Consider the following 19,294-nt stretch of genomic DNA (forward strand, 5'->3'; position numbering starts at 1 on the left):
GGCGACGGGAACTGCAGTCCACCGAGGGCGGGGCGGAAGTGACGTACGGACGGGTGGCGGAAACGCCGCCGCGCGAGGGTTTGTGGGAGTCATAGTCCGAGCGCCCTCTGTCGCGCAGCTGCCTTAAGGGCTCGGGAAGGAGCGCGGAGGCTGCGACCTCACCTCAGCGAAGCGCTCCGCTCCCTCCTTTCCTTCCCGCCCCGAGGCCTGCTCGGGAACTGCAGCTCCCAGAGGCCTTTGCGGCAGCTCCGTCGCGCTCCGCTCCGCCCGGGTTCAGCGCGGTGCATGGTGGGACGGCAGTTCCAAAATGGACCATCACCACCACCACCACCGGGATGCTCCGGGTACGGCTTGGCCTTTTTGTCCGCCTCCTTCTTCTCCCCGGCCCGCCCTCGAGGACTCCGCGCTCCGCAGCCTGTCGACCTGAAAGGAGCTCTGCGCTCCGGCGGCTCCTCCCGCTGCAGCGGGCGGTAATCGCGTTCCCCCCTTATTTTCCCCCCCTCAGGGAAGGCCAGTCGGTGGTTTGGGGTCGCGCAGTCGAAATCGGCCAAGACGACGGCGAATATCCTGCAGCAAGAGGAGCTAATAGCGCAGAAAAAGAGAGAGATCGAGGCCCGGCTGGAGCAGCAGGCCCGGCAGAGCGCGCTGAGCCTGCAGCAGCTGCCGCTGCTCGGAGAGTGCGTGTGGGAATGGGGTGGGATACGGGATGGGGGGGGTTGTGGAGTACAGGGTGTGGGGGGGATGTGGGATACGGGATGGGGGTGGGATGTGGGGTGAGATATGGGATACTGGGTGGATGTGATGTGGGATGTGGGGTGGGATGGTTGAAGTGGGTTTGTACAGGGGGAGCAACGTGGGAAGAGGCCTCACGGGCACTGGAAGGCGATGCGGAGGGGTTGGAGCTGCTCATTAGTTAATGAAATGTTGGGAATGGCAGCAGTGGGCTCTGTGCATTTAGCAGGTCTGCCCAGTGTTGTCGCATCATGTTAACAGATAGGTGCCTGTGGGAATCATAGAAGGTTTGGGTTGGAAGGGGCTTTTAAAGGCCACCTGGTCCCACTTCCCTGCAGTGAACGCCTGCAGCTCCATCAGCACTCAGAGTCCCTCCAGTCTGACCCTGGGTGTCTCCAGGGTTGAGGCATCCACCACCTCTCTGGGCAACCCGTGCTCTGCTTCACCACCCCTTTCTTAAAGAACTTTTTCCTTCTATCCAGTCTAAATCTCCCCATCTTTAATTTGAGCCTTTTCAATGCTATGATATGATGTTTTCCTGCTCCTCAATTATCATCTTTTTGCACAACCCTAACTCCCAAGAATCAATGCAATTCCACCAGTAGCTGCTTGCTTAGAGCTCCAACTGTGCAAGGAGAAATCCTGTTTTAATGTGGTGGGAAGCATAGGTGGATGCTATAAGCACTGAGTGGAGTGGTTCTTCTAATTCTGAATAGCTGTATTCTCAAAATCAGGTGCCAGAGATCAGTAATTTTTGATTTTGTTCCCTGTCCAAACTAAATGTCTATGAGGGGACTGGGAAAGTTGTCACTTAACCATCACCTGCTATTTTTTTTTTTCCTGTTTAGAGATGACGGGACTGAAAACGAAGCCTCTGTTTCCAACAAGTTTGTCAATGATGGCAGTTTCCTCCAGCAGTTTCTCAAGCTGCAGAAGGAAAAGTCGAGTACTGGTAGGTCGACCTCTGAGCAACAGGAGGCCTTCCTTGTCCTGATGGTTCCAGCTTTGTGTGAGCTGCCTCTGGGTATATTCACTTTAGAAACCTTGCTGTTATCTGTTAGCAGCATGAGTAAGTCCTAAAGCAGTGGTGACCCCTTTAGGTTTGGATTGAAGTCTTCCTTCAGGATGCAGTAGGAACATTTGCACTTCTTTCCACCTGTAGGTGCTGTAAAGACAAGCATCTTTTATTATTTTTTTTTTTTTAAGCTTGGATCTCACTTTGTAGCAATCACCACAGTTTCACTTAGTTATGAAGCTTTTGCCAGACAATGTCTTTAATTTACTCTGAGAATGACGGCCTGTTGCAGATGTGTTACTGCCTGAGTTGTTGTTTATAACCTGCTGAGATGAAAACAGTAAGAATGCACAGGAATTATTTTCCCCCCTCATTCTTTTCTAAGAACCTCCCCCAAGTTCTACTAATAACTCGGCAAACGCTGCTGCACCAAATGTTGGGAAGAAACCTTTGCTGTTTGGGAAGCGCCCCGGTCAGGTCCTGAGCAGCATGCTGCAGCAAGCGAAGAACTACTCCCATTCCAAACAGACCCCAGTCGTTAACCGCCTCAGTGTGTTTCAGTCGCCAGATGAAGATGAGGAGGAAGATTATGAGCAGTGGTTGGAAATCAAAGGTAAATGACGCTTTGTTCCTTTCTGTATTTGGTGGCTCGGGTTTGCTCACTGTAGAGATACGAGTCGAAGCTTGGAAGGTCGATTGGGCTTTTCCCTTGTGCTGTGAGTTGTCAGTAAGGTTTTTGGTGTGCAGATTTCTGGGTGGAAAAGCTGAGGGTTGAGTGCTGTGAGGGAGCAGCTGACTGGGATTATTTGTTTGGCCTGAGCACAGTGTGGGAGGTGGTCATTTGGTCATTCACTAGAGTTGGACTGGATCTGTTTTACATCTAGGAAGGTTGTTTTCTCTGAGATAGCAAGGCAAGCAATTGAGGAGAGGGGGGAAAAATTGCATGCATAAATGAGTAAAATCACCTACAAGTCACAGAAGCAGAAACAAGTGAATTCCAAGTTCCTGCCTCTCTCTGAAGCCTCAATAGAAAAACGCACTTCAGAGGTCTGAACTGCCTGAAGAGGATATAAAACCAAGGAAGGAAATAGCAGCACTTCAATAAGCAATAGGCTGAGGAGCCGGAGGGCAGATTTGGTTAACAATCTGAATTTCACACGGATGTGCTAATCAAGTATAAAATTAGATTGGTGTTGCTAAAAAGTCACACTAAGATTTGTGTCACAATTCCTTTTGTTGCGTTTACAAAACACGTCTGGCTGTTGCTGTGGGATTTATTGAAACGTAATCCTGGCAGGTCTGAACACGAGCATGAAATGTACTGCAGGAATGTGAGAAGTGGCTGCTGAGAGTGAAGACGGGACGTGGACCCTTAATGCAAAGAGCATGGGTTCAAAACTAGTCTAGATCAGAGCAAACGCCTCTGCTCCTGGACACGGTGCTCTGTGTTCAGCTCCACACCCAAAATGTCATTGTGGAGACAAACGTGTGTTTCGTTTCCATTGCATTTGTCCTGTGTCAGCTCTCCAGCCACTGTCAGTGGGTTCCTTCTTTGGCACAGAAGGAAATGCAGCTTTCTGGAGGCTTCCCCTCTCCATATCTCTGATGGGATTCCCTCCATGCGAGGGCTGGGACACAGGTATATGTCAGTAGGAAGAGCTGTAGCTCCAGCTGCACGAGAGGTCTCTGCTGTCCTGTTACAGAACAGTGCTTTGGGAGCTGGGATTTGTAATGTTTAGCTGGCAACGTTGTCCTGTTCCTCCCCACCATGTGTTCTGTGTGGAGTGGAGTCACCAGAACCAAACTACATTCCAGTTGAAGCTGTGCTCTGAACTGTTCTGATGGCATTTTTAGGCTTTTTCCTTGTGCTCAGAAATACTCACTTCCTAGCAGGGGAGGGAGGGAGGGGGGCTGGCTGTGACGTCAGGATTGTGATTTGTACAGCTGGGTAAGACCAGATCCCCCATTTCATCCTTTTTCTTCCCGTTCCCGTTCTACTTTTGTCTGTCGCCGTGGTTCTTAGAAGTAATGTGCCTGTTACCTGTTTGGTGTGTGAGTTGAACCCCAGTACTGACAGCCTGCTTAAAGTTTTACCCCCAGAGGATGCGGAGACCCGCCAGGTGGTGGAAAAGCTGGCTAGGTTCGTGGCTGAAGGGGGACCAGAGTTAGAGAAGGTCGCTATGGAAGACTACAAGGATAACCCAGCGTTTTCGTAAGTCTGGAGCTGTAACTCACCTGCCAGAGCAGGGCACCGTGCCTTTGTAGGGGGGCAAATATCAGCCTCGTACGTGTGGTTCTCACAGGGGAGGGGGTTTGGTTTAATTACTGTTGGGGGGATTTGAGCTCTGTTGCGTGTCGCTGTTTTTGTTTTGGGAAAACAGAGGCAGGAAGCCATAGGTGGTGGTGCTGTGGGAGCAGATCAGTTGGGTAGGAATACAGCCTGGGAGTTCACCTGGCCTGTGGGGGAGTTGAGCTGCACCTCAGGGCTGAGTCTGCCTTCTCTGCCATCGCTGGCTGAGGGCAGAGGGCTCCCTGTGTGTGTGAAGGACAGGCTGTTATTTCTTTGTGAAGGAAGACAGAACGTTTGGCTACAAGTCCTTGGATTAAAGCTGGGGGTGTTTATACGTGCTGGAGGCAGCGTAACCCACGGTTTGAGTGCATTCTGAGTCATTTCTCTATCTGGTTCTTTGTGTTCAGGCTGTTTACATCCCTGGGGGATTGGTGTTGGTTTTTTTTATAGCTGTTGCTGATTCGTATTTTTTGCCTTTTTCTTTTTTTTCCCCTTCATCTCCACCTTTAGGTTTTTACATGATAAGAACAGCAGAGAATTCCTTTACTACAGAAAGAAAGTGGCAGAGATAAGAAAAGAGAATCAAAGTTCTCAGGCATCCTCTTCTCAGAAAGGTAATTAAGACTGAGATCTGAAGAATATAAGTTACAGAGTTTGTTTGCCTTCTTCACTCTCTGTGTGACTGTAAAGGTGTCTGGGAACAGTGGGGATGGATATTTGGCTGTCTGTTCCTTAAATAAAACTGCAAAATGTGTGGAGATGGTGACCTCTAGCATCAGACTCCCAAGCCCACAGTGTGTTTAAGCACACTTCATGGAAGGGGCTTGTTTCAGTCCTGAAAACGCACTGAGGAAAAGTGCTTGTTCTCACATGTTCTTATTGGATTTGTTATCTATGAGAAAGGTTTATTTGAATGTAATCCTCATTTCTGCTGCTGTTTCTCTACCTGAAGCCTTTGTTTCCTGCTTGGGACGTAATCCTTTGCAAATAAGGGACTGATTTCAGGTAGGAGAGCAGCAGAAGTGGGTGATCTGCCAACAGAAAGGTGCTGTGGGCAGTGGAACAAGGTTAACTGCATTAGAAGACCAAAATTGTTGTGGGTGAGTTGTGGTCTGCAGGCTGGGCATTCAGTGCTTCCCTTCCAGCCTCTGTTTCAGGCCTGCTGTCAGATTCCCTTTCTGTGGAAAGGAATATTAATGCAATTTAGCTGCCATGCTGATGAGCAAACAGCCCAAACAAATGGTGGCTTAACAGACTGTGGGCTGAAGGAGCTCGTGACCAATATGCAGCTGCTAGTGCAGCCTGGAAGCTATGAACACTATTATCCATACTTTACAAGTGTGCAGTACTGAAGCAAGGGAAGGTTATGACTTACAATCATGTCTCTGCCTCCTGGTCCTGTGCCAGCACGCTGGTCCTGTGCAGGTAGCAAACTCCTATAAGGCTGTCCTGGCTAAATAACCTGTTTGCCTGGCTCCTGATGAAAACCAAACGTGCTTGAAACACTGAAGCTCTGAGACCTCTGTGCCTTTGGACCGAGGCTGCAGCAGTTGCCTCTCCCATGTGAGAGCTGGGATCGTTCCACAGTCCTGCAGCCCTCCCCAAAGCGGCCGTTGGGTGTGCAGTGACACTGCATACACGTGGGATTGTGTGTCCCTACTTGGCTGCTTTTTCCTCCCATTTGCACCTCTGGACTTCAGAGGCAAAAACCTTTAATGAGAGTTAATTGTGAGTGCTGAGACGTGATATTATGGAGAAGTGCCTGACACGAGGAAGAAGGACTTCCTTTGCCGTGCAGAGCAATGAGTGCCCCCCTTTGAACACAAAAGCTGGCCTGTCCCTTAATCTGCTCTCATCTAGCTGCTGGCACAGAGGATGGTGCTGTGTGAACGAGGGCTCCTCTGCTTCCTGTTGTACAGCTGTAATGCAATGTCGTGTTTCTGTGATGTAAACTGTTTGCGTGTCGTATTTCTCAAAATTAAACTCGACCTTTTGCCCTTATTCTGCTCTTGGGGTTCTTAGAACAGATAGGCTTTGACTGTTGCTTGTGTGAGTTGGGCCCAGTACTGACAGCCTGCTTAAAGTTTCACCCCCAGAGGATGAAGAGACAAAGAACTTTGCTGAGAAACTCGCCCGGTTCATAGCAGACGGGGGTCCTGAGGTGGAAGCAATTGCCTTGCAGAACAACCGTGAGAACCATGCTTTCAGGTAAAGGAAGAAGCCTGCAGCTGGGGGTGAGGTGGGGCCTTGGGGGTCCTTTTCTTTATGAAGGGATAATGGTGGGTGTAAATCTGACGTTACAGCTATAAGGTGCTTTACAATTCGGGGCACAGAGAGAGAGAGGAATCGATTTGCTTTCTCCAGAATTAATTCATGACTTCCACCCCTCCCACCTGCTTTCTGCTGCAATCCAGTGGTATAATTCTGACCTTTAAGCTCTTCCCTATAACTGAGTCCTGTTTGAGCCCCCATCCACCCCTCACACTGCTGCTGTCCAATTAATTTCCTGGGTTGCTCTTTACACAGCATCTTTAATGTACAGGTAGCTCTCCTCCACCATTACATCCCCCTTTGGAATATCTTTTTCAGTGCATCAGATGTGAATCGTTCTCTTTGGTGCTTACTGGCAGCTGCTCAATGGCTCCCCTTGGTGTCATGCAGGTTTTGTTGTTCTGCTCCTACAGACGACGCCGTGTGTTCTCTGGGAGCAGCCTTGTGTTCAGCAGGCCTTATTTTGCTGCTGATATTTTGGCTTTTTATTTGCTGCCTCCTGGCCCTCTTGGGTCGTCTCCTTGTTGTGAATTGCATTCAGCAGATGTGCTGATAGCCGAGCTGCTCCCTGATTTACTTGGAAACACCGCTGTGGTCCCACCTGACCCAGGTGAACCCTACCTCCTCTGTTGGGATTCCACCAGGTGGATGGACATCCTGCCCTCTGCTTGCTCCTGCAGCAATCCCCGACCCTGCTACTCAAATGGAGGAATGCAAGATTTAATTCAGTGCATTTCAGAGTGTCACTGAACTGCTTGTTGCCTGTGGCTGTCGTGCAGCTAGAGATGGGGGAGGCCTGTTGTCTCCTGTGTCTGCTTGTAGGAGCAGGCACTGTCAAAAGGAGAGGCTAGATCAGATTTTAAACTCTTCCTCTGAAGCAGGAAGGTTGCAGAGGCACTGGGAACAGACAGAGTTTCTGCATGAAGTATTTAAATTGGAGGGAGCCCAAAAAGAGTGTTTATAATAAACAAAGTGTATCGTCTTTTTTGGGTTTTTTTGCATAGCTGCTAGACTGAGGATTGTTCATGTTCTTCCTACAGAGACTAAGGAGTTTTATTTTACCCTAAAGGTCAGAGATGCCTATTTCTGGAAGGAGTAACAACTAAAGAAGTATTTTTGTTGGGTATGAAGGAACAGGAGGAGGAATCGTGGTATAATGAAGCAGCCTGTTAATATCAATTCAAGCTAGAAGCACAGAGGGCTGGGAGCAGTTTCTTTAGGCAGTGGTTTGGCATTCTCTTTGGTAAAGCTGTGAATGTTTTCTTCCGTGAGCTGCAATCCAACACGTTGTGGTGCCCCTGCAGTTTTCCCTGGTTCTGAGGGATGCCTTTGCATTCCCACAGCGCGGTGCTGTTGGCGCTGCGTGCTTATGTGGCACTGAAGAGCCGTGTTTCACCCACGAGTAGGAAGCAGCTTCCTGCTCCCAAAGCCGCGCCGTTCGCCTCGCAGCAGCGCGCAGAGCCCTGCGTTACACGCGCCTGCACACGGGGTGGTGCTGGAGAGCAGCAGCTCCTTGCAGGAAGGGGAAGCGCTGGGCAACCTGCTGTGCCCATCCCCGGCTCTGACTGCTGCTTCAGGCTTCTTATTTTTCCCTATAGGTTTTTATATGAGCCAAACAGCAAAGGCTACAAATACTACCGGCAGAAACTGGAGGAGTTCCGTAAGGCCAAAACCAGTGCTGCAAGTGCTGCAAGCGCTCCCGTGCCTGCAGAGCCCAGTCTGAAAAGGAAGACCAGTCCTGAGGCGTCTCCATCCCCCCTGTGCTTATCGCCTCTGCCGTTACCTGCACCCACCACACCTTTGCCTTTGCCCTTACCCCTCCCTGTGCCCTCACCTTTGCCCTTGCCCGTCCCCTCACCCTTACCCGTGCCCTTACCCGTCCCCACACCGCTGCCCGTGCCCTTACCCGTCCCCCAGCCGTTGCCCTCACCTTCACCATCATCCTCTTCAACTCCACCTAATCAGACGGCTACGGCTACTGCTGCAACAACCGCTGCAGCTGCAGCAGGCACCACTAAAAAGAAGCGGAAGAGCAGGTGGGGGCCGGAGGAAGACAAGGTTGAACTGCCCCTCCCGCAGCTCATCCAGCAGCTGGATTCTCCCTCCCCTCTGTCAGGTTAGTGGCTCTGTGGGTTGGGTTGCGTACCTGTTTGTTCCTAGGGAGGGCTTTCTGCCTTAGCTCAGCTGGCTGCATAAACGGAAAGCCCAGCAAGTCTTTATCTCCTGTTGTAATCTCCTTGGTCGCCAGCCCCCTGTCTTTCAGCTGGGTCCAGCAGCTAACTCTCCCTGTGTGGAAACCCAGATAAACCACTTTATCTCGCTGACACCGGGGATTGGATCTTATCGCTCTTCAGCTATCTCTAAAACCCTGCTGTGCTGTAGCTCATTAGAGCCTCAGCCTCCACGCTATTTAGGGCTATTTCATTTCAGGAAGAGTCTTCAGAAAACAAATATCAAAGCTGAACTGTGCTTATTCCCCATGGCAGGATAAAATCCCTGGGCAGCACTTCCATCTCACTCTAACTGATCAGAAGGCTAAATAAGAATAGCTGTTCCCCAGGTGCTGGTGGGCACAGTGTAACTCCCAGTTCCAATTTATACCCATTTTGGTTCATTTGATTACAAGTAGGTGTCGTAACCCTCATCCAGTGCTGAGGCTGATGCTGGTGTTGCTTCACCTGCCAAGTTCACTGGGGGGTGCAGCCCTGCTGGGGTGCTGGAGGTGGTTCTTCTAGCCCGGGCTCTTGCAGTGAGCTTGCAGAGGTTGAACTCCTGTGGCCCATCTGTGCGTGTGCAGGTAGGTAATTGGGCAGGCAGTTAGAGATGTGTGCAGAAACTGAGTCACTCGAGGGCAGCAGATAGGTGCAGATGTTTTAGATGATGTTTTTGAATCCTTTGTTCAGTTGGTGTGTTGTGGGGAAGGGGTGGCAAAAGGAGCAAATAAAGATGCAGGGTAGGCAGCCGGTGTTGGCAAACAGAGAAAATGAAAGGTGGGAGGCTAGAGTCGTGGGAAAAGTAATAAGTAATAACAGGAACTTTCCCAAAAAGCAATAGCAAAATGGATGAAATGGGACAAGTAGCAGAAAACAAGGTATAATTTGCTGAGCTGCAGGGTGAGATCACATCATTCTCAGCACACAATCAGCCTGTGGGATTCCTTGCTCCATTGGATCAGTGGGCCTTCTGCTTAGGCTGGGTTTCAGAGGATGAAATGTCTCAGCCACTGGTAGCTTTGATTGTTAGGCCTGGGTGAGATGTTGGGTTGGCAGTGTGTCATGATGTGTTGGTTCTGCAGAAATCAGGGAGGAAGGGCTCCATCTCCCCATCCAGCCCTTCAGGTGGAGAGGAAGAGGAGTTCCTGTGCAGCCTGCTTTTCTGATCACTGTCCAGTACAGCATTCTTGTCTCTGCATGTCATACGTGCAGGACAAGTTACCAGGCTGGATGGATTCATTTGACCTTGAATTGCTGCTTGTAGTAAGCCAGAAATCAGATACTAAAGTCTTATTCTGTGCCTCTAGAGTAACTTTTTTTTTCTTGCAGTCAGTAATGAAGCTTAGATGAAGCTCTGATAGCTGGGCAGGCGCTATCAAAACAAGTATCAGATTCCATCTTAATACCTCCTGCTGCAGTGGGGGCCTGCAGGAGTATCCATGTGCTCAGTGCAGCATGCTTCCTGCTGAAATCTCCCCTGGCTCTTTAGCCTCCCCTTAATTAGACAGGGACTTGCTAGCTGTGTTCACGCTCACTTTCCACAGGGCTTTGTGTCAAGCAGCAGAAAAGGACAGCAAACAATTTGCTAGGCATAACAAATCAACCATTAGTGCCCTGTTAATTGCTCTGTAGGGGGAAGGGGTGTTTTATTTATTGCTCGAGATGGACTAATCTCTTTCTAGAATTAACATCTTCAACCTGACAGGTGGAGAGAATTCCGAGTTAAACTTGTTCTGTGCAAGGCAGGTTGCACAAGGTGCTCTGGTCCCTAAATGTCTGTGTCTCAGACCTTTATCCTCAGCATAATGCACTGAATGTGGTGGAGGACTGTTGTGATCCTTTTTCTGTCTACTCGTAGTAATAAGTCAGTATTGCAGAGTGGAGAAAAAGTAGCTCTTTTGGACAGAAACAAGGTTCCTCTTCAATATATTGATGTCAAAGCACTTAACTGCATAGGTGCTGCAGGGATTAATACATCTGAGAAGCTGAGCAGAGCAGAGATACTGCTGTTAGTGAACTCTGTGGACTAATGGGATGCTGCAGGCTGCTGTTAGAATATTCTGAAACCCAATAGTGGGTTGCTTTGAGTCTGATTCCTTTTAATTGAGTACCATCTTCAGGCTGCAAAGCAAAAGTTCAGGCACTTCTGTGCTGGGATTTCTTCTGCTCTTCTTAAAGGATGTTTGGTTCGGCTCTAACGAGCTCTTTGGACGTGGGGAAAGGATGAACCTTCAGGTAGCCTTCTGCCAGTGCTGCAGATAGACTGCACCATTAACCCTGTAGGCAAAGCTGGTGTCATTGAAGGGAAAAATGCCCTTTTCCCAAGCTTGCTGGGCGTGAGGCTGAGAGCAGCTTCTCTTTTGCATTGTGTTTGCCTGATGCTAGCCTGGTGTAAGGCACCTGTAAATCTTATTATCTGTTTTTATGCAAACATGTTGACTGATCTCTCTTACTAATAGATTTTTCTGTCTTCAGATGTAGGCTTTGGGTGCAGCTTTGCTTTTCTATCAACTTTTCTGTATTGCGATGCTTCGGGCCAAGCCTACAAAAACATCCCTCTGAGCTGAGCTGCTGCAGTGGCTCCTTCAGCCTCGTCTCAGCACGAAGTCTGCAAGGTGCCACAGAGCAGGCAGACGAACCAGATGTAGCTTTAGCACAGGAAGCAGCAGTGGCATATGCTTGCTGGGATGTGAAAGAAGACGCTACGGTCTTACCTTTCTCCTTTAAGGTGGTTATACGTGCTGGCAGACCACCAGCTCGCGGGGCCTCTGGAGCCATGCCTGGCTCTTAGCCTGAGTGTTTATGCAATTCAGAACGAAGCCAGAGAGCTGCTGACCTCTGTGAAGGGCAGAGTCTTCCTCGGCGCATTCAGAGAAAGCTTTCCCATGCCCTGAGACAGGAGGTGAATCCTTGGCGAGGGCTGGTGCTGGGCTGCCTCGGCCTCGCATCGCGTTTGGAGCCAGATTCTTATTTATAGCCACTTCCACATGGAGCGGCGTATCGTGTTCCTTCAAACGGTCTCCAAATCTCCCTGCTCTCCGAGACAGAAAATCGGGCTCTTTGTCAATAGCAGACAGGTCCATTTTTCTATTTGCTCTTACTTCTTGGGAGCTGGAAATGCTTATCCTGGTGCCGGGCCCAGGGCGGCGCCGCCGATTGCTTCCTGCTCTCAGGCAGGCTCTTGCAGCCTTTTACATAACTCTTCCTGCAGAGTTGACTCTGGTTGCTGGTGCAGAGGCTCTCGCTGTGTGAGGCAGGCTGGCTGTGCTGCTCCATGCTCTCCTTGGGAGGCTGGAGTTGAGGAAGCTGCTTCCCAATCGTGGCACGCTTGGCCAAAAGCGAGCGGGAAAGGAGGGAGATAAGAAGGCTTGGATCAGTTGCCCTGGGTGAGAACAAGGGAAAGGCAGAAGCCGACTCCTGGGGCCTGATTAGCATGCTGTGGAGATGTTTGGTGTCACGAACAATGCTCCTGTTATTATTGGGCTTCATAATTAATAGGTGATGAATAATTAATGAAGCGTCATTTAGCTGCAGTCTGGACGTCCGTTCGAATTGGGGGTTTTGCAGTCATTGAAAAGAAAATTATTTTTTTTCCCTTATGTTGGAAAATGCAACGTGCTTTCAAGTGTGGTTGCGAGTCTTCTTTTAATCCCTTAAATATTTAAGTGCTGGGATCTCGGTTCTGAGGTGCTGTAGAGGGAGGGGAGCTGCCAGTTCTGCTAGGAATTCAGACCGTGTTTGTAAGGCAGTCTCTACTGCAAATCTGTTTCTGCAGCTCCAGCAGTGTTCCTGGTGCCCTTTCTCATGGTGCAGCAGACATCTCTGGAGGTGCCTTCCAACCCCTACGGCTCTGTGATTCTGTGTGATTCTGTGACACAGAGGCATCCCCACTCCTTTAATGTGTGCTTTGAACTCAGAGTTGTGTGGGCACTTTAAATCAGTTCCCTGCCCACAGAATCTTAGTATCTCATTTCAGAGCTTACCTGATGCAGCAGCGAGAGTCATTCCAGAGGAGGAGCCTCCAAATGAGATGCTGCAGGAAAAGGAGGGTGCATCGGTGGGCTGTCAGGCTTAGATTGTTCCCTCTTTGAAAGCCAAGCAATGCTCTCCTTTGGCCTGCAGGAGCCTTGGGGATACCTTCCAAAGCAGCACAGTGCTTGTGTCTTTATTCTAACATGGTCGTTTGCTTTTCTTTGTGAACGAAGCTGCTGTTTATACAGTAGTCAGCAGGCACTCAGGGCACAGGCTGGCAGTATGGTGACAGGCTCAGGTCTGCATGGGATACAGTCAGAATAATTATCCCTCCTGGCCGGGGTTCACAAGGAAGCCTTATGAGGGGGATTAGGATGAAAGGAGCGATGATTTTTCAAGCATGCCGTATGAAATTGCCATGCAGAGTGACCTCTGGGGGGTGAGGTGTTGGTTCCCACTCTGCAAATGTGATCTGGGCTCTGGGCTGGCAGAGCCACTGCGAGCTGCTGGCTTTCCTGCCTCTGCCTTCGAGTGGTGGCTCTGCAGCTCAGAGTCTGGATGCAGCAGTTCTGAAATGGGTCTGAAGCTTCACAAGGAGCTCTGGAGATGTGGCTTCGCCGCCTCGACGGCTGTCTCTGATTTACAAAAGTCTTTTGCCTGTGCTTCTTTCAGTTCAGGACCTCAAGGGCCTCGGTTACGAAAAAGGGAAACCAGTTGGTTTGGTGGGTGTGACGGAGCTCTCTGAAGCCCAGAAGAAACAGCTGAAGGAGCAGCAGGAGGTAATGCCCTGAAATGCTTTCCTTATTCGTTTGTGTGCCTGCGTCTCGTGCTGCAGCGCGGCAGCGTTAGGTGGGAGAACAGAGGGGCTGATAGCAAAGAAAGTCCTCCACATAAATCTCTGGGATTTGTGCTGAATGCCTGAGAATCGGCTGGTGCTGCAGTCAGCACAATTATCTTAGAGGGCTTTGGGGAATACGAGCTAAGCCAGCCAATTGCTGTGCTACCAAACTCAAACCCAAAATCTATAAGGTCTGTGGTGTCTCATCTGCAGCTGGTTATGTATTGCTTTAGCAGTGGGGAGCTGAGGGCGTGCGTGCAAGCTGTGGTGGAGTGAGAGCAGGATTTGCTTTTACTGGAACATGAGGGTGATGTTCAAACTGTGTGGGGACGACGAGGTGGCAGAAGTCCTCAGTGCTGAGATCAAGGTGCATCTCTTGGAGGAAGCAGCACGCCTTGCTCCTGTTGGAGCTGAGAAATGAGTGGATCAGATCAAGCAGCCGTGCTGCCCCTTGGGATCTGAGGTTGTCATCCCTGCGTTCTGGGAGGCAGCTGGGGGGGGCTGTGCTGCCTGTGTGTTGTTCTGTGTCGCTGAGCGCCCCGTTGCATCTCTCCTAGATGCAGCAGATGTATGACATGATTATGAAGCACAAGCAAGCCATGCAGGAAATGCAGATGATGTGGGAAAAGGCAATTCAGCAGCACCAGCACGGCTACGACAGCGATGAAGAAGTGGACAGTGAGCTGGGAACGTGGGAGCACCAGCTGCGACGCATGGAGATGGACAAGACCCGAGGTGTGTGGGGAGCTGTGAGCACCCTGCTCTGCAGTTGTGCAGAGGCCTCCAGAGGGAGGTGTTTAAGGTTCTCAGCATGGCAGTCGCAGGGCTGCTGGTCGCTGGTCTGCGCTGTGATTTGCCTCCTGTGATTTGCACTGTTGGGTGCAGTTTGTTCCTGGGAGGTGTTTTGCTTCTCAAATCATCTGAAACTCCCAAGCACAGAATGCTGTGTAACTGCTGTTTTCACTTCTGTATCTTGGGCAGAGTGGGCTGAGCAGCTGACCCAGATGGGCAGAGGGAAGCATTTCATTGGAGACTTCCTTCCACCGGACGAGCTGGAAAAATTCATGGAGACATTCAAGGCTCTGAAGGTAAAATAGCAGAGATTTCCCAGGGCAGTGGCAGAGCTTCAGCTTTGTCCTTCAGGAGTGAGGGTGGGACCTCAGGCCCTTTGTCAGAGCAGGTTGCTACCATGCAGCTTTGAAGTACTTCTGCCCTCACCACGGGGGGCTGTGTTCCTTCTGTAGGTTTTCACTCTTGGCAGTGGTGGTAAACTGGGAAGCAAAATGTTTGGGTGGTGTTTGTGGGTTAGCTGGGATTAGAGACAAACCTCTCTGGTTCCCCACTGCTTGTCTGCAGTTCCTGTTTAAAACAAGTGGTGGCTGATGCCAAGCAAGGCAAATTCAAGTTTTTATCCAGACAATTGCAGTAGGTAAAAGCATAAAGCACACAAAAAGCTTATGAAAAAGACTTCATAGCTGTCGATTCTTCCTCAACTATAGAACTTCTTGATGCTGGCGTCCTTGATGATGTTTTCTTGCAACCAGCATGGGTTCTTCTGTTCCCTGGAGATCCTTGTTTATATAGGAACCGTATCTGAAACTCGATTCAGTGAGCAACTTGAAATTCAGAAGCTGAATGTGTCTCAGCCTAATCTCACAGAAGCATTCCCTGCTTCTTGCAGGTTGTTACAGGGCTTGCGTGACTGTGCAGTGCTTTATCATTTACCTGTTTTCTTCTCCGTGTTTGTGCAGAAATGGAGTCCCAGGAGATTGTGCTGGTTATTAACTGTTTGCCAGAACAGTCTTAACTCCCAGTAGCTGGAGCTGATTTTTCTCTCCTTTGACCCACAAGTAGGTCTGTCTGCACATATACAAACCAAACAGCTCTGCCTTTTGTCTTCCTGCAGGAAGGACGTGAACCAGATTATTCTGAGTACAAAGAGTTCAAACTGACTGTGGAAAACATAGGTTATCAAATGCTGATGAAGATGGGCTGGAAGGAAGGCGAGGGGCTCGGTTCGGATGGACAGGGGATTAAAAACCCAGTCAGCAAGTAAGCAGAGTTCTTCTACTATTGATTCAGTCCTTTCCTCTTAGGCTGATAATTGATGCTCCTGCTCTAGCCTGCTGGAAGCAGCTGCAATGAATGTGGCTGTAATTCATCACTTGCACGGAATATGGAATCCTCTCAGCAGAGGAGGAGAATTGTTTCTGATTTCTTTGGGGTTCTCTCTCTGCCAGGACTGAATTTGTTCCTGTTACCTCAGGCAGGAGCTGTGAGCTGAGCCTGGGAGCGTTTTGTTTCCAATCTCAATCAGCCTGGCGTGTTTTTTTTTTTTCTGAGGTTCCTGCTCTTCAATTTCCCCCTCTGTTACACACCGATAGCACCATGCGTGCCCCTCATCCCTCCCAGGACATTGCCTCTGCATTGATTTAAATCCTCAAGAGGATCTGAAGCACTCCTGGTGCCTGCTGGCCGGCCTGCTGTGGGTGGAAGGCAGTTAACCATCATGTTCCTGGTGCACCCATGAGAAAAAACATTGAGCCTCATAGCAGCGAGCGTTTCGTGTGGTTGTGCAGCTCCTTTTTTGCACGGGGGTTTACTGACTCCATCACACTTTGTAGACAATAAAGCTTCAGTAGAGTTCCATCCGAAAATAGATGAACGTATCTTTTTGTATGGATCATCTGTTGGTGGCATATGCTGAACTTCAGAAGCAGCTACTGGTGATAGGAAATGCTCTGAGTTATTTTTTAGCATTAGATCCTTTTATAAATAACAGTTGTTTGTTTGCTGCCTAATATGAAGCATCTCTACAAAGCACTTCTTTGCTTACTGCAGGAAGATCTCTGGCTGTGCGCTTATTTGTTCAGAGGAGACCTTGATGAAAGATGCCAGTGTTCAGAGCAGCAAGGCTTTAAAACAGCAGAAGGAAAGATACTTCTGTCACAGGGTTGAAGCAGGGTTGTGCTTTGCTTGGATTTGCCATCTCAGAATTGCTAAAGAGGTGGCAATGGAGGTAGAGATGAACTGGTGTCACTTCTGGGTTATTGTGGAGTGAAGGATGTTGAGCAGCTGCCTGCCTCCATCCGTGAGGCACAGACCTGCAGCTTTGGCTGCCTGAGGTTGCTCTGCTTGTCCAGCATTGCTGGATGGGGGGACAGTATTTCTGCTCCAGCTCTAACAGGGTAAGCACACACAAACTCACAGTACTGCTTCCAACATACGACAGCAGGCATTTGAAAGGACGGCGCAGAGGCACGATGAATTTGCTCCTACCTGCCATCTTGGGTGGGCATTTCTGGTGAGCTGCCCTGCTTGCTTCCCTCAGCAGCTTTGTTCTGCCTTTCTGAACAGGGGGACCACTGCTGTGGATGGTGCTGGCTTCGGCATCGACCGTCCTGCAGAGCTGACCAAGGAGGACGATGAGTACGAGGCGTTCCGTAAGCGCATGATGCTCGCCTACCGCTTCCGACCCAACCCTCTGGTAAGCAGGGCAGGCACACAGACAAAACCACCGAGCTATCTGATAAAAGGCAGAAGAGAGAGGAGTGTTTCCAGTGGAACTTGAACCAACGGATCAAATTCTGTGAACGTTCCTTTGATTCATTCTCATTCCGAATCGAATTCCCATTACCCGGCGACGCCTGCGTGCGCGCGTCTCGCTGCGCTTCTGTGATGCAAAGGATGCTGGCTGTGGTTTGATGTGCAGACACCAAGTGTAGGTGCTGCACACCAAGGAGGCAGCTGGGTTGTCCGTGAATCCCTGGCTTATTTTGAATAATTGTTTTCCTGCCTGTGAAAGGCTTGCAAGCTCGCAGTTGCCTCTTAGTTTGGCGTGCCAGCGCATCCAGAGAGCTGCCTTTGTGCTTAGTGATGGGAAACCTCAGGTTTTGCTGTCAGAAATGTCACGTTTCAGTGGCTTTTTCAGATAATGAAGCTCAAAACGCTCGTTGTGCTGCGAAGGCAGCGATTCTGATTAATTTCCCTCTGTTATTCCTTGCAGAACAACCCACGGCGACCTTACTACTGAGAATGTTTTTGGGACGGCGTGTTTGCCAAACAATTGTCGTTTTTTACTGTGAAAATGTTACGAAATCGCATTATCGTTCTCTTCTTTGCTGATATCGACGACTTCCCGAGGTCACGCTGCCGTCTCTCAGCCGGGAGAAAGGCTGCAGGCCCGCTCACCACGCGCTTCAGTGCCGCCATGGCCGTTGTGAGGAGGCCTGGGTGGCGTCCAGAGGGGCAGCAGAGCGGGTGAGGATGGAGACGTGAACGCAGTGCCCTGCTGAGAGCCAGGGCAGCTCCAAAGATCCCCGCAGCATCAGGGACTCCGCTCCCATCTCGCTCAGCGCTGTGTTACTGACAAAGAATGCGTTCCTCGCGTAGCTGTAGATCCTTTGTTCTTCAGATGTGCAGCCTGTGCCGCTCCTTTTTAATTGCAGAGATAAAAAGGGACTGTCTGACCCCGCGCTGGGGGCTCCTGGGCGGCCTTTATTCCCTGACAAACTGAGTTCCTGTGCTGTCGTGAAGCCAGAAGTGCAGCCTGACCTCCAGGCGACGTTGCACAACCAGTGCCTCCTCGTTGCACCTCTGCCCTCCAGAAGAGGAGGTTGGGAGCAGCGCGTGGAGCTGAGGGGCAGAGGGGATTTCATTCAGCTTCAGAGACAGCAGCCTCGTGCTTTGAACACTAAATTCACCCACAGCTTCTGAGCAGAACGAGCCACCTGTGTGCGTCTGGACGTGGGTGACAAAAAGCCAAACTTTGCTCCACAGTTGATCAAAGGCTGTTGGGATTTTGTTGTCACAAAGAGAAACCGCTGCAAGTACAAATTTCCCTCGTTCATTCATTCTGTAAATAAAATAAAGCTCATTTGTTCCTTAGTTTTTAATCGGTGACTTACTGGGCAGAGCACCATGGCTTTCTGGGGCCTGAGCTGCCCCTGGATCCATTTCATCTCCGAGAAAACAAAGTTTCTGCTTGTTTATTTGTTTTGCCTTTCTTTTCCCTCAATCCAAATATTTGGGATGTGATTCTGTTTTGTTCATTTCTTTTCACGTCCCCCAGCCCAGGGCTTCACTTTCAATAAAAACATCTGGAACTATGAATTCAACAGGGGTTCCTTCTGAGCAGGGGGGGGCTGTGGCTCCGTGCAGACACTGAGCTGCCATGGGAGCTCGCGGGGCCCTGAGCATCACCTGCTCCTGCTGCTCTGTGCACAGGGCTGCGCTTGGTGCAGCTCAACAGGAGGGAGGAGGAAGGTGGGGAAACAAAGATAGGGGACCTGGCAGGAATTCTGCTTAAATGGGGAAGGTCAGTGTGACCTCAGTGTGACCTCAATGTGACATCTGGGCTTGCTGGCGTGATGGCAAAGCAGTCTGCCTCCCTTTGAGGCTGAAGCAGGGGTGTCTGGTTTTGGCTTGCCTGCGTGGTGTTGGACGATGAGGATTCATCCTGGACTGCAAATGCCATTTGTAGTTACTGTGGATAAAGCAACAAGGCTTCTTTTAGCATTTATTTATTAAAAAGAGGGCGGCGAAACCATGAAACCAAGAGGCACGTGGAGATTAAAGCCATTCCTTGTGCTCTTGTTATCCCTTCCCATCCCCGAGTGCCCACCTTCCTCCTGCTCCCATGGGCTGCTTTCTGGGGGCCAGGGCTGCGTTGTCCCTCCCCGGCGCTGAGCTCCACGGTGAGCTGCTGACGAGGCAGCGCTGCGTGCCGCCTCCCAGCCCAGGGCAAAGTGCGGAGCTCTTCCATCGCTCCCCGGACCGCGAAGCGAAAGGGCAGCAAAGTGACACAGTGGCAACGTTTGTGAAAGCGTTGGGAAAGAGGGGAAAGGTTGAAGCTTCGGGTTCTGCTGAGCGGTGCGGGGGTTCAGCAGAGGGAAGAGCTTTTGCTGCAGCAGGGCTGAGAGGAGGAGGTCAGAGCGGTGCTGGGCTCACAGCAGGGCACGGAG

The 19,294-nt window shown here is 50.3% G+C and overlaps 1 protein-coding gene across 1 annotated transcript; it reads left to right on the top strand.

The window, feature by feature from the left end:
- Positions 1-307: 307 nt before the first annotated feature.
- On the top strand, positions 308-17,364 carry SUGP1 (SURP and G-patch domain containing 1; the record flags this gene model as incomplete). The annotated part of the gene is made up of 15 exons (XM_079546884.1): positions 308-344; positions 506-677; positions 1,581-1,684; positions 2,133-2,360; positions 3,836-3,959; positions 4,548-4,651; positions 6,122-6,245; positions 7,907-8,132; positions 8,274-8,424; positions 13,166-13,272; positions 13,889-14,066; positions 14,313-14,419; positions 15,238-15,383; positions 16,689-16,818; positions 17,338-17,364. The coding sequence occupies 15 exons, from the start codon at positions 308-310 to the stop codon at positions 17,362-17,364; spliced, it is 1,965 nt and encodes a 654-aa protein (XP_079403010.1).
- Between the last annotated feature and the right edge of the window lie 1,930 nt (positions 17,365-19,294).

Source organism: Tetrao urogallus (assembly GCF_951394365.1).
Source record: "Tetrao urogallus genome assembly, chromosome: 25".
Lineage (NCBI taxonomy): Eukaryota > Metazoa > Chordata > Aves > Galliformes > Phasianidae > Tetrao > Tetrao urogallus.